The sequence below is a fragment of the Raphanus sativus genome, chromosome 3 (genome assembly GCF_000801105.2).
Source record: "Raphanus sativus cultivar WK10039 chromosome 3, ASM80110v3, whole genome shotgun sequence".
NCBI lineage: Eukaryota > Viridiplantae > Streptophyta > Magnoliopsida > Brassicales > Brassicaceae > Raphanus > Raphanus sativus.
In genome coordinates this window covers 4,431,853-4,448,040 of record NC_079513.1, presented here as the reverse complement: position 1 = coordinate 4,448,040, position 16,188 = coordinate 4,431,853, and the positions used below count along the sequence as shown (strand labels likewise).

The following is a 16,188-nucleotide window of genomic DNA, read 5'->3' as shown; positions in this document are numbered from 1 at the left end:
TTTAGGGTTTAGAATTTAGGGTTTAGGGTTTAGAGTTTAAAATTATCCAAGGGTTTAGGGTATACCCAAGGGTTTAGGGTTTAGGATTTAGGGTTTAGGGTTTAGAATTTAGGGTTTAGAGTTTAAAATTATCCAAGGGTTTAGGGTATACCCAAGGGTTTAGGGTTTAGGATTTAGGGTTTAGGGTTTAGTGTTTTTTGACGATATTAAAAATAGTTTTCAAAAATTCATTTTTTGTAACGGTTATTATTTCTATTTGTTTTTATTTTATTTATTTTAAAAACATAATATAACTTGACAATATTTTCTTTTCTTTTTTAAAAAATATTAATTATGAAATACTTGATTCCTATTGGTTGAGTGAACCTAAATGTTCACTCGAGGGGTGAACCTAAGGATAACTCTATTTTTTGGGGTGAAATAGCACTATAGCGGATATCTTTTTCAATAGATTATAAGCACGGCTCTACCTATGACTAATCAAGAACTTGGGATGATTGGAAATCTGCAGGTTGTACTCAATATGGGATTATATTGGTTCTAGCAAGTAGATATGATCCTTGAAAATTAAAGTTATTAGATCAGTTCATCGTGAAAAGTGTAGGGTTTGTCATTTTATTAACAAATTTGTCATTTCATTAACAATTTTTGTCATTTTATAAACATAAAAATTATAACGAGTGCACTTTGCTGCCAGATCCCAATTTGTCATTTTATTTTTGGGAAAAAAATGTAGCATTTCCTGAGTGTTTCTATTTTTGGCAAAAACAAAAAGTGAGATCAATTTTGACCAAAGAAAATGTAAGATTCACGTAGGTTTCCAAATTTATTAAATTTACCCAACTATATTAAAATTAAATGCAGAAAAAATTGTTTTCCTGCCATTTTGGCAAAAAATGAAGGATCTATGAAGGTTTCCAAGTTTATTAAATTTACTCAGATTTATGATAATTATCCATAAATTTACATAATTTTATGAATTATCATTTATTTGGGTAGATTTCATAAATATGAAAGTTTCTTTTATGAGTCAAAATGTATAATTTATTGGGTAACTTTCATAAATTTTAGAGTTTACATCGATTTTATATTAATTCGTATAGATTTATGTTGATTTTATATATGAAAAAATATGTATTATATTAAAAGAGTTGCTTATATATGATTTTTAAATATTAAATATGATCCAAAAGTTTAATAAATAAAGAATGTTTATGGGGTACACAAAAGTTAGTTGTTAAAAGTTAGTGGGAAAAAAATTATTTTTTATAGGCAAAGTGGATTTTGGGTCCCACGAAATTACTTTTCCAGCTTGCCAAGTTTAATAGGCAAAAAGGTTAAAAATGTCATAAATTTATTCTCTCTCTACTAGGTTGCCCAATTGCCTAATATAAACTTGGGGTGACCTATTTTCCTAATTCAAACTTAAAAGTTGTCAATTCCCCTAATTGACCCATGTTTAATTGCGTTTTAAAAGTTAAAATTGTAAAAGTGGATTAGAAAAGTCTTGGGTTTGGTCACCAAGATAGAGCAGGTGCCACATGGAGACAGCTGTAAGAATACTTGTAAGCTTTTTCTAGGATTCTATTGGCTCAGCCATGTGGCTCCTACTGGTACTATATTGACCCAGCTTAGGTAAAGCGGTGTTGTAACAAAACGTTTTTGTGAGTTGCATGAAAATGGGTTCCTATAGAAGGTAGACGAAGACATCATCATTTTTATAACAGAAATCGAAAAGTACTGTATATTTTTTTCTTCGTCATACTCTATTTTCTGCTTGCCTGAAATAAACCAAATAAAAAGATAAAAAGGCAAAAGAGATTAGCCGAAACCGTTCAATTTCAAAGAAAAATGCTGGATCCAATAGGATGTGATCCCAATAACCAATATAGCGTTGTTGTTCCTTCTTTTAATAATATATTTTTCTATTAATCAACCCAAAAAGGTAGAAATTTCAATGTCGAGTACAAATTTGATTTGAACAAAATCACAATAATTCAAATATTGTAAATTTAGCTTCGTTCAACTACCATATACTGATGCGTTTTGCTAAACTACTCCTTAATCCTTGGTATATCAATTTCCGTTCTCAATCCTTGATGTTAATCACTTGAACGTGGCGTTCACCTTATCGCTTCGGTTATTGATACTTCTGTGACATCGCCGGAGTATTGGTTGATGATAATTTCTTTAGCTCACTAAGCATCGTGGATAAAGAGAGAAGTAGGTCAGCAAACCTGACCCAAGCCTACAAACCCTAGCAAACCAACATGCAGGGAATAGATCACCAGAAACAACAAGCAGCAACATTCCTAGAAAAGGTCAAGCTGTAGTAACAACAACATCAAGCTTTAAGATATTCAAGTTCTGCAAAAAAAGAAGGATATTAGACTGCCCAAATGTCCAAGCAGACATCAAAGGATGTCCAATCCCCACCCAGGTCTCCACGCCGAGCACAAACTGAGACAGATTTATAAACCATTTATCTTTGGCCCATTGATTTATTGGTTTTTTCAAATACATGAGATACATTTCAGAGTTGCTAGAGTCCTTACCTGAAGAGTTCAGTGAGATGATTTTGGAGCAGGGTAAAGTATGAACTCTTATAACACATTTAATGTTAAAAGCCAACGACGAACATGTGTAAGACAAGAAGAAATATGCTTATGTAGTTCAACAAATCCATTCTCTATTTTCTTCAGATATTTTACGCAAAATAAGACATAAAAGACACGAATCTCATAAAATAGCAAAATAGAGTGTTACACTACCAAAACAATAACCTTCCACCTCATATATATTACACATACTAAACTTTTTTAGTTAATACTCAAAACGATAATACAAAATCACTATGTTCTTCATAGATAAATATTTATAAGGTTTTATAAATTTGAGATTTAAAAGTCCCAGAAACTGATTTAATTGAGAAATCATGCTAAAATTAAACAAAGAGATGGTGATCACCATATATTTTCCGGTCACCTTTGTTAGATTCGTCACAGAGATCTGTCTTGTTTGTTTGAGATTGTCAGCATTGTCGGATCTGGCCAGAGAACTCGTCAACGCCGACGCTTTTCAGCACCGGATTTGATCACGTTAAATTTGGATCTGAGATTTAAGAAATCGTAGGAGAAAAAAGTAGTTTTAGGTTTAATTAGTTAGGGATATAATGATATTTTTCTCATTAAATTTTTAATGGTAAAATTGGTTAAGGTATAAATGAAATGTGGTACAAAAAGTGGTATTTTTGACCATCTCCTATATTAAAACCATGTCCAATGCAATTCTATTCTTTTTCTTCATATACTTTTGAAAAAAATACAGTAATCCTGCTATAAAATAAATTTTTCTTCAATGATATGCCTCTATAAAATTTTTAATTTCAAAGAAAATTATGGAGGACAAAATAGAATTGCAGTGGAGATGTTCTAATTAACAGAACAACTAATTAATAACCCAAAACAACCTAAAAATCTACTATATAAGAATTATAATTGAGCCACTTAATTAATAAATTAACAAATTATCCTAGCACATATTAATATATTAATGGGAGTGCGACATTTTATTTATATCTTAATCAACTTTATTTAAATTTTAATATGTAAAGTATCATCGTATCCCTAAATAACCAAACTTAACCTCATGTCTTTCTCCCACTATTTATAGAACTCTCAAATTAGACAATTTATCAAATTCTCTCCGTTGATAATCCGACGAGATTTGAAGGCGTTGACGAGTTCTCTAGTAAATTTGAATATAAAGTAAAGTTAGATTAGTCTTTTACATATTAAAAAATGTGGTATTTATGAAAATGTTCTTTGATTAGTGATAAAATTGAATAGTAGTACTAAAGAAAATGTAAAGGTAAAATTTCCCTTATATTAACTTTGGAATAAATGTGAATAAGATTAATATCTAAGTAAAAGATTAAGAAAATATTTATATCTAAATCCTAACAGATTTTATGTGTGTTTTAGATGTTAATTTGAGATTAAAATAAGATAACCCAAATCTGTTAAAATTATAATATTAAATTGTCTATAAAATAAACAATTATTTATTTTTGTGTGATTTTATGCATGCTTTTCTGTGGTAATAATAAAAGCACAAGACATACAGTATGTTTTATATTATTTTCATTTTTTATATAATATTAGTTTGAAAATTTTATATTTAGTGAAATCTGTTTTGATGAAATTTTACTATTCATATTTTACACACTTGTTTTTTGTTTGTTTATTTAAAAATGTAACAGCACAATAAAAGTTTAATTTTAAACATTAGTCTTATATGAATTATTTATTCTCTTTTTTTTTTGAAAATTGTGTTTTTGAAATGTTGATATATGACTAAATTAAATAGTGGATACTATATTTTAAAAAAAAATATTTTATTTTATAAAAAAATAACTTTTATATTTAAATAGTACTTTAAAAATAAAAATAGATTTGCGCCTAGTGAATCTATTTATATAAAACACAGTTTCCTCCCTCCTGGGCGTGCCACGTAGGATGACAGGTCACAAAGTCGTTTAATTCCGTGCGGACACGTGTCCAATAAATGAAACGCGGAGTGTTGGATTACATCTATTGGGCCCTGCTTCGCGAAGTGATTTTCGGCCCAGAGACCGCGTAAGCAACGTGAAACCCTACTACATGTTGATACGAAACACCTTCGTGTTCTTCGTTCCTCCTCGGCGGCGGAGGTGCCGATCCATATTCATTCTGTAACAGTATGAGTATATTCGTCTTTAATCCTCTTAATTCCACTACGTGACATTCGATTGATCTGGATTGATATCTGTATAAATATGTGTACGCAGATCTCTTTTTTGATTTCATCTCATTATCGCTTTCTCTCATACTGACGGAGCAAGCGGACGAACAAACGGAGCAGGCGGCCGAGAGCGACGGAGCAAGCCGACGAACAAACGGATCAAGCGGCGGAGAGCGATGGAGCAAGCAACAAGCGACGGAGAGCTGATGAACCAAGTGATGGGCAGATCAAGATGGATAGCCATGGAACAAGAAACGAAGAGTGTGAAGAGATATATATCAAAAGCATTTCCTACAGTTCAAGCTCTCACATGGGAGGTCGATAGGCTCTCACACATGGTGAGTCTGTAAGAGTTGCGATCTTTTTTTATTTGTTTTTGTAGGAGACATGTTGTTTTGATACGTTTTAAAACACAGGCGCATTATGTGCTGCTTCTATCTCTTTCAAAGAGCAACTTCAACAACATGTTCGTGTTCATGCAATGGAAGCTGTGATGGCCTGTTGGGATATTGAGCAGTCTCTTCAAAGCTTAACCGGTTAGTCAATAGTAAAAGACAAGTTCTTTTTTTTTAATGATTATTGTCTGGTTGTTAAGCCATGTGTGTTGTTGTTGGTGAGATAGGAGTGTTTCCGGGTGAAGGAATGCGAGCAGAAGCGATGCTAATATGTTTGATGGGGGTTCAGACGTTTTGGGTTTTGGTCCTTGGATTCCTACCGAGAGCGAGAGATCCTTGATGGTACGTGTTAGACAAGAACTCAAACATGGGCTCATACAGGTAATATGCGCACAACTAATCAACTACTATAAGACTAAGACCAAATACTTGAAGTCTATTTGGTTTTACATGAATGATCTTCTAACAAATGTAGAAGCTTTGTTTGTTTGTTTGGTGTGAAAAAGGGTTACAAGGAGAAGATAGTAGCTAGACATAAGAGAGGAGACACTGGGGAAGAGAAGAGCTGGGAAGTTACCAGGAGACACCATCTCTGTTCTCAAAGCTTGGTGGCAATCGCATTCCAAATGGTCTTATCCTACTGTCAGCTCTCTCTCTCTCTCTCTCTCTCTCTCTCTCTCTCTCTCTCTCTCTCTCTCTCTCTCTCTCTCTCTCTCTCTCTCTCTCTCATCAGTTTTCTTCCATTTAATGAAATTTTCAAGTAATAAGAGTGAGCATTGCAAATATTTGATTTGCAGGAGGAAGATAAGGCTAGGTTGGTGTAGGAGACAGGTTTGCACCTAAAGCTGATAAACAATTGGTTCAATCGGAGAAAGGGGAACTGGCACAGCAAACCATCTTCCTCCACTGTTTGAATCCGGAAACTCAGCTAGAGGCAACGCATCAGCAACACGGGCGATCAATGTCATCTTCACCATCCATGCTTATTCTTCTTCATTAACAAAGTCATTGGAATTATCATAAAGTGATCAAGTTCATATGGATTGTTTATTATACTTCTGTTTTGTCCACAAAACGTTTTTTTCTATTGTAACTGAAGTTTAATAATTTTATACAAATTATTTTTTGAAAATAGGCTTACTATTGAATACTAGAAATTTTACAAGAAAAATGGCAGTCATATAATACAAAATGAGAAGATAACCAAAAGTGGTAGACAATTGAACACCAACTTTAAAGCAGAACATAAGAGAAGAAAAAAACTCAGATGGAATTTGAATCCTAATATTTTTTTCAACTTGCTCACAGTCTTCTAAATTTTCTGATACTAAAAACAAAAAAAAATGTAATAATTATAAATATACTATGACAACAAATAATACAAAAGTATTCACGTTTTGCTAAGTTGTTCTTTTTTTGTCAAGTTAAATTGTTTTACTCAAATATAATTGTTAGATAATTTAAATTAAACTAGAATATATGGAAAACTTTGGGTTTAGCCCCAAATAAGCCATAAGAAAATTATTTAAACTCTCACCAACACATCAGCTTGCATTCTTTGTGTCTTTGTTTGTGGGTTGGCTAATTTACTGAGTTCACACAGTTAGCTTTGTTACAGTATTTGACCATTTTAGCCAACTTATTGAAATCATATATAAATCCATTTTGCGCGAGTATTACTTTTAAACTCTCTTTCTCTATCATTTTGGATCCCACCACTTGAGAAACTCCAATCTGCCTTGCTAATCCATCTAAAAACAACAAAAAACCGATTAGAACCTTTAAATTATATCAAGATTAAAAAACATAAATCATATGGATGTAACCTTATCAGAGAATTCATATTTAGAAATTTGGCAATAATCTACAATTAATAGCATTTCCATAGCTTTGTAATGCACAAGTCACTTTGATTAGATTAGCTGGGACAACTTTCCAATCGAGACTACATTTATCTGGTTTGAAAGAGTTTCATCTTTAAAAAAAAATTGGATTGATAGGTACATATCTTATTTCAGAACCAGTTTGATGTTTCCACCTTAGTTCGTTTAAGTTGATATACTACAAAATACTAAATTTCGTTTAAGTTGACAAACTACAAAATACTAAATTGCGAATACTCACTATACTTATACACCATGTAGAGAAGACCAATTGATTTACAAATATTCTAAATGCAAACCAAACGAACAAACAATTTTTTTTAATAGAAATGTATATCATAAACAACAATATAACAATATTTTGTTAATAAGATTATAAAAATATAATAAGTATAAGAAAATACATTATAAAACATCAAATAAGGTATAAATAAAATAGTAAACAAAAACATAAAATAGACAAAAATAACAAATTGAAATATATAATCCCGCCCGTAGGGCGGGTCGGCCCTAGTCTATTACTATAAAGAAAGATTCTTTCTCTCCTGCTGACACGTAGAATGCCAGCGCAACAATTCGTTTAACCACGTACTGACACGTGTCCAAGTCTCTTAAAACACACCGTATCAATTACTCGATGACATCTTGGGCTTCGCTGTGGCCAGCCCAGAAAAGAAAGAAGGCGACATCTCTCTAACCCTAATACAGCTTAGGAAAAAACACGAAGATTGACTATCCTCTTCGTGCGGCCAGAGGCAATGACGTTTGCGCTCCATCTCATTACTGAAACTGTTGCATCACTCACCGTATCCTTACTTGCCTCGAGTCTGTTGTTGGGTTTTGCTTTTACGATTGAAGTGCTGAAGTAAATTTAAAACCTTTTTTTCTCCTCAGTAAATTTGTAGAATGATAGCTGCGGTTTCATGGATTACAGGATTCCAAAGGTGATGCCTGATGGTGCTGATAATCCTTCATAACTTATTTGCAGTATCATGGTGATGTTCTTCTTACTGATTTGAGGATGAATAGCGAAGAAATCTTATCTCCTCCTAGCCAGTTCTTCAGCTGAGAATTTGGAAGACCAGAAACGTAGAGAGAAGCTGTTAGAGTATGGTCGTGGACATGCCCTCGCTTTCATTACACGACGCCTCCGTGATCCGGAATCATTTATCCGATGAGTCTGCGTCGCAGCTGTGTGGGCGATCTCTTCCCGGACGACGAGGCTTTCTTTTGTTTCTGTATTCACGAAGCTGTTGACGGACACACTTTTGACATAGCATGAGGTTAATACGCAGAACAGAGAAGCGTTGTGTCATGTGGAGGCGACTGATGTTACGGAGGATCCAGTTCGGTTAAGACAGGTGTTTCTTCCTAAGCTGGAGAAGTTGGTGAAGTGTAAAGCTTTTAAGGCGAGTTCGGTGGGAATGGTTATGAACGGAAGTGTGATTGGTGATGGAGGAGCTACGGGAGCTCTGATGGATTATTTAGTTAGCTTCTTGAAGATTTGAGCGGCGAGGAAAGCAGCCGCCGAGGCCTTAGAGGGGTTTGCCACGGTGGAAATAAATGATTTAGGAGAGTACAAAGCCAAGTCTTTGAAGATCTTCAAAAGCAAGAAATGTTTCGATCTGTGTATCTTTTTCAAATTTGTGCTTAGCCTTGAGGTGTTAAAGGTATGATTGTATTTACTTATTCTTCCTGCTATTGAATAGTACTAAATTATAAGATTTTTTGTTTTGTTGTTTTAGTTTTTCTATGAATGTAATATTGTAAATGTCTTCACTTGGTATCAAGGTCAGCGAGAGAGTGAGAGTATCATTGTACTAGATTTAGTTGTTGGAACCATCCACACCATTCTTGGTACATTGTAAAGTGGTTGGAGTTGTTTATTGGTTTGGTTTTTAATTTCTTTTGGTTGGCCCTGCAATTTACAGTATTTCCTCTCAATGTTCTTGAATGCTTAAACATCAAAGCAAAGCTCAATAAATACACACCATAACCAAGAGTAGCAAATCAATGTATAGAGTGACTGGAGTCTAGCGGATGAACAGTCATGTGCTATGTAGAATTGTTTTATCAACAAGAGACAGTGAACAAGTGAAATAAAACTAAATATTCAGTTTTAGATTGTTGGAAGGGTAAGTGTTCTTTTATGTTAAATAAAGTGACCATCTGAATCTAGAGATCAATGGAACATTGATCAATATGATTCTTGCGACTCTCTATTCTATTATAGTTTCTCTTAGGTCTTGATTGGTAGAGCATTAGCATTATGCTCCACATTATCCAATCAACATTTGTTAGAAAAACATTTAGAAAAGCATTTACAAAATGCTAATGCTCTCCAAATGCTCTCTGGCAAATGCTCTTATATGAAGCTTTTGGAAGAGCATTTACATTTACAATTTATAAATTTAAGAAATAAATATAATTAGTTCATTTATTTGATTTAATAATATCATAAAATTATTTTTATATCCAGAAAATGAAATTTTGATTTATAAAATAAATTTATAATATAAATATTTTTAAATAGTATTTCACATTTAAAATATAATTTAATTATATAAATTATATTATATTTTAAATGCAAAATATTATTTTTAAAAATAGATATTTTAATTGTAAATTATATTTTGTAAAATAAAATTTTCGATATAAACATAATTTGAAATTAGTAAATAAAATAAATAAATTATATATATTTTATATATTAATATATAAAATAAAAAGATATATATAATGATAAGCTATTTATTTTGTTTAATAATATTCAAATTATTTATATCCAAAAAATAAAATTTTATTTTATTGAATTTATTTAATAATATTCAAAATTATTTTATATCCAAAAATAAATTTATATTTTTTAAATTATATTTTTTTAAATATAATATTTCACATTAAAATTTAATTTAATTTATGTTATTAATTGATATTCATTATTTTTAATAACAAATATATTATTAATAATAATTATAATTTAATATATATAGTTTTAAAATAAATATATATATACTAACTCTTATAAAAAAATTAAAATTGTATACTGCTCTACCAATCATTTTATTAAAAGTTTTGATAAGAGCATATAGCTTCTGCAGCATCCTGTTTCTACAGCATACTGCTACTGCTTCTTCATCAGCTGTACCAATCGAGGCCTTATTTACTACTCCAAGTCCCACTCTATACATGAATTTAGTAACAAATATCTTCATAATGGAGAAGGTTAAAGTATGCAACAATATATCCAGGTTTGTTGTGCTGGTTTTCTAAATTTCTTAAAATTGATTTAACAAAAGGAATGGAGAGACTGGGATGAAGAAGGTGATACAGCGGATTCCATAGCGTGCCACATTTTGCAATAACATGTTAGATCACATTGTATCTCTACTTTGTTCTCAATACTAAATGAAAAATTTTCACCACCACAATAGCTAATGCGTGGAAAACTGGTTTGGCGACAAAGGTTTTAAGCAGTTGGTTTTTGTTTTTTTATGTTCTTTGGTTAGACAAAATTTTCAACTTGGGAATCTCCTAAAAAGTTACAATTTTCTGAAGGTCATTGCAAATTAGTAGACATTAATTTACAAGAAATAGTTTTATTCAATAATGAAATATAATCAATATACAATAATCTAATTATGTATAATATTTTTTTTGTAAGAATTATATTTTATAAGTTAGTCAGTAATATTTATTTCAAAAGTTATAATCAAAGTAATGGGTAACTTCATTTTTCATATATTAACAATATGTAAGATTCTAATAAACATGTAGACATATAAATAGTAACGATAGTTTCATATTATTTATTTATCTGTCCTAAAATATTTTAAGTTATAATAAATGCAGTGTCGGTCCTGAAATATTTTGGGTCCAATACGAAATTAAGAATTTTAGCCCTAAAATATTTTAAAATAAATATAAAAATATTATTTATGATTAAAACTACAATTTTTTTCAAAAGTAATATATGTCTATTTAGATAATATTTTTATTTACTTTATTTAGTTAAGAAGCAAAACTTCAAAATTTATTTTGTAATATGTATGAAATAAGTTTTAGGATCCATTTTATATTTTATTCAACTAACAGCAACAAAAATAGGTTTTAAAGGCAGTAAAAATCATAATTTATTTTGTTATATTGCATAAATCATTAGTTTTAAAAGAAAATGTGGAAAGAAAAAAATAACTTAACACATGAAACAAATATATAACTAAGAGAAAATAATTTTACTCTACTTACTCTAATTGTAAATTCAAATATCTTTTGACTTATTGGTATAGTTAAACTAAAATAAATATTGAGAGAAACTAAACAATTATATTTTGAAATTTTTATTATAACTAGAAAACTTATAATTTATAAAATGAAGGATAAAATACATAGATAAAATTGTTATAAAACAATTATGAAGCTTAATTTATTTGAATTAAAATAAAATTTAAAATAAATTCGTACCATCAATTTTAATCGTCCGCCCGCCCGTAGGGCGGGTTTACCCTAGTATAATAATATAGAAATCTAGAGGATATAATATTCAATTAATTATAATTATTAATTAGGCGTTAACACGCACGTAGTGTTTACAGAAAAGGAAAATCACTTTGTAATTTCCTTTCCTCTTTACTCAGCTCCAAAGCTCCAATCTCTCCCTCTCTATTATATATACAAACAAGCAAACGACATCAGACTCGTTATTACCGATTATTCACTCGTTGTTGATTCCGATCAAAATTAGGTTTATTGTTTTTGGTGGAACAAGCAAACGAGATCAAATTAGGTTTATTGTTCTTGTTGTCGCCACCAATTAAGCCACAGAAGAAGCTATGTCGTTCGTTCATAAAGCAATTCTTTAGTTTATTCGACAAAACCGAGCGAAGAAACAAACCCTCCTCCTGTCTGAACGAAGAAAAGAAGAAGAAACTCCACCTAGTGCTTGACTTGGATCACACTCTTCTCCACACTATCTACGTTTCAGAGCTTTCTAAGAGAGAACGGTATCTGATCGAGGAAGCTGAATCAAGGGTTGATCTGTGGAGGTTCGAAAAAGACAATCCCAACAACGAGCATCTCATAAAGCTACGACCTTTCCTCCACGAGTTTCTACAAGAAGCCAACAAGATTTTCTACATGTACGTTTACACGATGGGCACTCACAGTTACGCGCAGCGTGTATTGAGTTTGATTGATCCTGATAAAGTCTACTTCGGAGATAGAGTTATAACCAGAGAGAAAAGCCCTCGTATGAAGACACTTGATCTCCTCTCTGCTGATAAACGAAGAGTGGTTATTGTTGATGATACGAGTAGGGTTTGGCCGCAACACAAGAGGAACTTGTTGAAGATCGAAGGGTACAGTTATTTCAGAGAGGGTGTATGCAGTGTGGGAGAATCTTACGCAGAGAGGAAGATAGACGAGAGTGGAAGGAATGGAGCATTGTTTAATGTTCTGAAACTCCTTCAGAAAGCTCACAGAAGATTCCAAGAAGTGGATTCTAACGACTTGAGGCTTTTGATACGTGAACCTTGTACACAGTGTTGCTTTTGACTTTCACTTTCACTGTCGATAATACTAAGATTCTTTTTTTATTTAGAATACTAATATTGTTTTTTTTTAAGAAACTGCTATTTTTGTTTGCAGTTTCTCAAATACAAACAAATGCACAACTTTCAAGCAGATCAGATGACAAACAAAACAAGCATTGTGTTAGTTTACAAGCCATTAGTTCTTCAGTTATACATTGATAATACAGAGACATGTTTGTCATCACTTCTTGTTCATCCTAGAATCTGCTGAGTTATCCCACACAGGTGATAGAGGCTTCCTGCTAATTTCTGGACTGCCGCTAAACTCAAGCATCTTCTCGATTGGACTGCTCATCATCTTTGGACACTTTCTCTTGTTTGACTGTAACATAAAACCATCTCTGAGTTAGATTAAATAGAAATCATGCCTAAGAAAAAACCATAGATCATGCTTTTCATTTTTTCTTACCTTAGCAGATGCGCTTTTGTGGCTTTTCTCAGCAGAACCAAGAGGGCTTTGCTGCTGCCTTAACAGCTTACGATTTTCTTTGTCCAGCTTTCGGTTCTGCTTGCTCACAAGTTCGGCCTGTTTATAAGTTTGTAAGTTAAGGTGGAAGGATTTCAGAAACAGAAGACAATAAAAAGTGGTTTATTATTATATTACCTCTTGCTCAGCTTTAGCGAGATTCTGGATGATGCATTCCCTTTCTTTCTCAAATTTCTTTGCCACTGAGACTAAAGACAGAACCTTTTGCGTTGAAGGTTTTAACTGGTCCCATTTGCTCAACAAGGCTTGGCAAGACTGGTCTTGAATGTTTGCCTCTAAGAAGAGACGCCCTACTATATTTTCATCTTTGCTTATGAGTGATCCCAAAACTGAATCAAGTAAATCTTCTTCTAGTGCTGTGCAGTTGTTATCAACCTTTTGAGGGGAAAAAAATGAAAATACATAAGATATGTTGATGAAGAACACAAAGATAGTTTTGACACTAACAGATCTTTCTAGCTGGTACCACATTTCATCCGTAACATGAACCCTCAAGAGGATTGCAGGTAGATAAAATCAAGAATCTCTCAATAATCAAAGACAAGCCAACATCTTACAACTTCTTTCATCCACTTACAGCTTAAAAAAAACAGCTAGCAATAGTGCATAAGTACAATCCAATATCAGAACCAAATAATATTAAGCTAGAAACTTATTAATGTGGACTAGCATAGTGTCTCAGATCATACCTACAAGTTTAAGAACAATCTTTTATTTTGAAGCAAACTAATTTACTTGTATTGAAGGAAAAGTTCTTACTTGCTCACTCCCAATTTGTGGTTTACGAAGTCGCAGTTCCTCAGACATTCTTGCAACTTCCTCTTCCAATTGACGAACCCTAGATTCCGCTTCCCTCGCCCTCTCATCCGCTTCGTTTCCGAACTCCATCAAGGCATCACGATCTTGATGGTAAAGCAAGCACTCTCTTTCCCATTTCTTACACTGGCTCAACAAGTTCCCGCACTCCTCCGCCAGTTTCTGGTTCTCCTCCACGAACTTCTTCAACGCCTGTGCGTTTAAACTCGCTTCCGACTAAAATTGAGAGAAACAACAAAAAAAAAACAAGATCAGATTTCAAAATCCCAGGAAAAAAATAAAGAAACCAAAGAACGAGAGTTACTAACCCTAACTCGGTCTAGTACTTGGTCTTTCTCCTTTAATCTGGAAAGGAGAAGTAGGTATTGATCTCGGAGGCGGAGATGTGATTCTTCAGACGCAAGAAGCTTCTTTTGGAGAGATTCGATTGAGATGGGAAGCCCTAAGGAGTGGTCAATGGTGTCTTTGATGTAGTCGTCGACTTCTTGCGACAGATTCATTCTCGCCCTCGTATCCGAATCGCTGCTACTCATGGTCGCTTTTCAAGAACAAGAAACGAATTAAGAAGAAGAGATTTGAGGGGTTTGACAAGAAAGCAACACAGAGAGAGATTTTGCAGAGACGTGATGGGGTGAATTCAAAATGAAGTAGCCGTTACAACTTTTCAATTAAAGGCAATGCGTCTATGCCTCGTGGCAAGTTTTTATTGCTCAGATTTTTAGCTCCTTAACGCAATCTTTTCTTTAATTTTTATTTTTTGAAAGACGAATGTTTTTTAATTTCTTTTTATAAAAAGTTTAACTGTTCTTTTTTTTTAGCAACAAAGTTTAACTGTTCTTTTCTTATATTGATTTTCTGGGTTGCAACAATACATATCAATTTGGTTTTTGTGTAATCAAAAAAATATAGCCAAAATAAATCCTATACTGTTTGATTCTAACTCGGATAATAAAAATTATAGTAAAGTGAACGTTGATGTGTTTATTAAATATTCAAAACTTTTGTGCATATTTGGTTTAATTTTTATAATTCTTTTAATAGTAATAATAATAATTATTTCATGTGTTTTTGGTTTGAAATCCATATAATCTGACATCACATACCAAATATAATAGGATTCTATAACTAACATTTTTTTTACAACGGACGACTATTCTATTAATCAGACTTAAGGTGATTCCGATAACCAGATAGAATAGAAAAACTAATAAAATAAAGATTTCTATGGAAAGACCTTGCAGTTCTAGGTAAAAAATATCGAATCTGATTTTACGCGCATGAAATATGAACAATCTTGAAATCCGGAAAGCATATCTCCATAGTCTCATAACTAATAGTGTTAGAATTTTGATATTTTGATATTTTACTAATTTATATAATTTATTTTCAGTTTATTATTTTCTAAAATATTAATTATTTGGTCAAAAACTATTTACTTTCAAGTTTATAGAATTTGCTTTTGATACCTTTTATGCTTTACTAAGATAATTTTTTTTTGATTAAATTGCATGAACATGCATATTAATATTAATTATATTAATATAACAAGTATAAGTGAATTTAGATGCAATTCTTCAAGATGACATCTTGACCAATAAAATTAAGAGATAAACTAGATTTTGACACGTGCTTAGAAAGCGCGGATTTGTTTTTTCATTTGTTAGAAAACAAATAGTTTAAAAGTTATTATATTATAATGTTTGAGTTTTAAGGGATGATTTCATATTCGACCCAAATCAGTGGTTGAACCGGTAGACCCAATACTTTATATGAAAAAGTCGTTAATTAAAAGTTTGATATAATCCGGTAAAAACTCAAAAATCGTTATTAATCCACGATCTGTTACCATTAATCTGATTAATAATGAAATATTTTCTCTTGCTTTAAAATTTGCTTGATACTAAATTAGAAGTGCATGTAAATCAAGGTAACAACCAATATTAATGGTAACCATACATACCAATACCATATAAAATGTATGTAATCGTGTGATTCTTTTTTTTTTTAGAAATTGATATCAATATCATTAAAAGATCTGCATAAATATCCACTGATATTATAAACTATGAGGACTAATCCAATAAGCTTGATTTGATTTATACGTCTACAACCCCAATTTGATTTTTTTTTGGAAACTACAAAAATAATTAGATGGAGATTAAACTCATAAACCCGATTTGATTTGTAGTCAAGTATATAAATTTTAGTTATACAAACTCAAAAAGTAAGTTATA

At 31.8% G+C, this 16,188-nt stretch overlaps 2 protein-coding genes, 1 long non-coding RNA gene and 1 pseudogene across 3 annotated transcripts; 3 read left to right on the top strand and 1 right to left on the bottom strand.

Annotated features, from left to right (window-relative positions):
- Window positions 1-4,958: 4,958 nt before the first annotated feature.
- LOC108845405 (homeobox protein knotted-1-like 3) lies at window positions 4,959-6,309 on the top strand (annotated as a pseudogene).
- A 1,432-nt stretch (window positions 6,310-7,741) lies between these two features.
- LOC130509864 (uncharacterized) lies at window positions 7,742-8,966 on the top strand. Its single transcript, XR_008943812.1, has 2 exons — window positions 7,742-7,925; window positions 8,049-8,966. It is a non-coding gene; the product is annotated as an uncharacterized LOC130509864 (long non-coding RNA).
- Window positions 8,967-11,791: 2,825 nt separating this feature from the next.
- On the top strand, window positions 11,792-12,613 carry LOC108845404 (RNA polymerase II C-terminal domain phosphatase-like 5; the record flags this gene model as incomplete). The annotated part of the gene is made up of 1 exon (XM_018618621.2): window positions 11,792-12,613. A coding segment is annotated over one exon (822 nt), but the record flags the coding sequence as incomplete, so codon positions are not given.
- Window positions 12,614-12,725: 112 nt separating this feature from the next.
- On the bottom strand, window positions 12,726-14,613 carry LOC108846152 (uncharacterized). The gene is made up of 5 exons (XM_018619374.2): window positions 14,263-14,613; window positions 13,898-14,170; window positions 13,256-13,513; window positions 13,061-13,177; window positions 12,726-12,973 (listed from the first exon to the last, which is right to left on the bottom strand). Exons 1-5 carry the CDS (start codon window positions 14,485-14,487, stop codon window positions 12,833-12,835), a joined length of 1,014 nt encoding a protein of 337 aa, XP_018474876.1. The 5' UTR covers window positions 14,488-14,613; the 3' UTR covers window positions 12,726-12,832.
- Window positions 14,614-16,188: the final 1,575 nt, after the last annotated feature.

Coding starts and splice junctions, on each gene's coding strand:
- LOC108846152 (XM_018619374.2), bottom strand. CDS start 14,487: ATGAGTAGCAGCGATTCGGATACGAGGGCGAGAATGAATCTGTCGCAA. Junction 13,514..13,897: donor CACAAATTGGGAGTGAGCAA/GTAAGAACTTTT, acceptor TCCCCTCAAAAG/GTTGATAACAACTGCACAGC. Junction 13,178..13,255: donor TCGCTAAAGCTGAGCAAGAG/GTAATATAATAA, acceptor ACTTATAAACAG/GCCGAACTTGTGAGCAAGCA.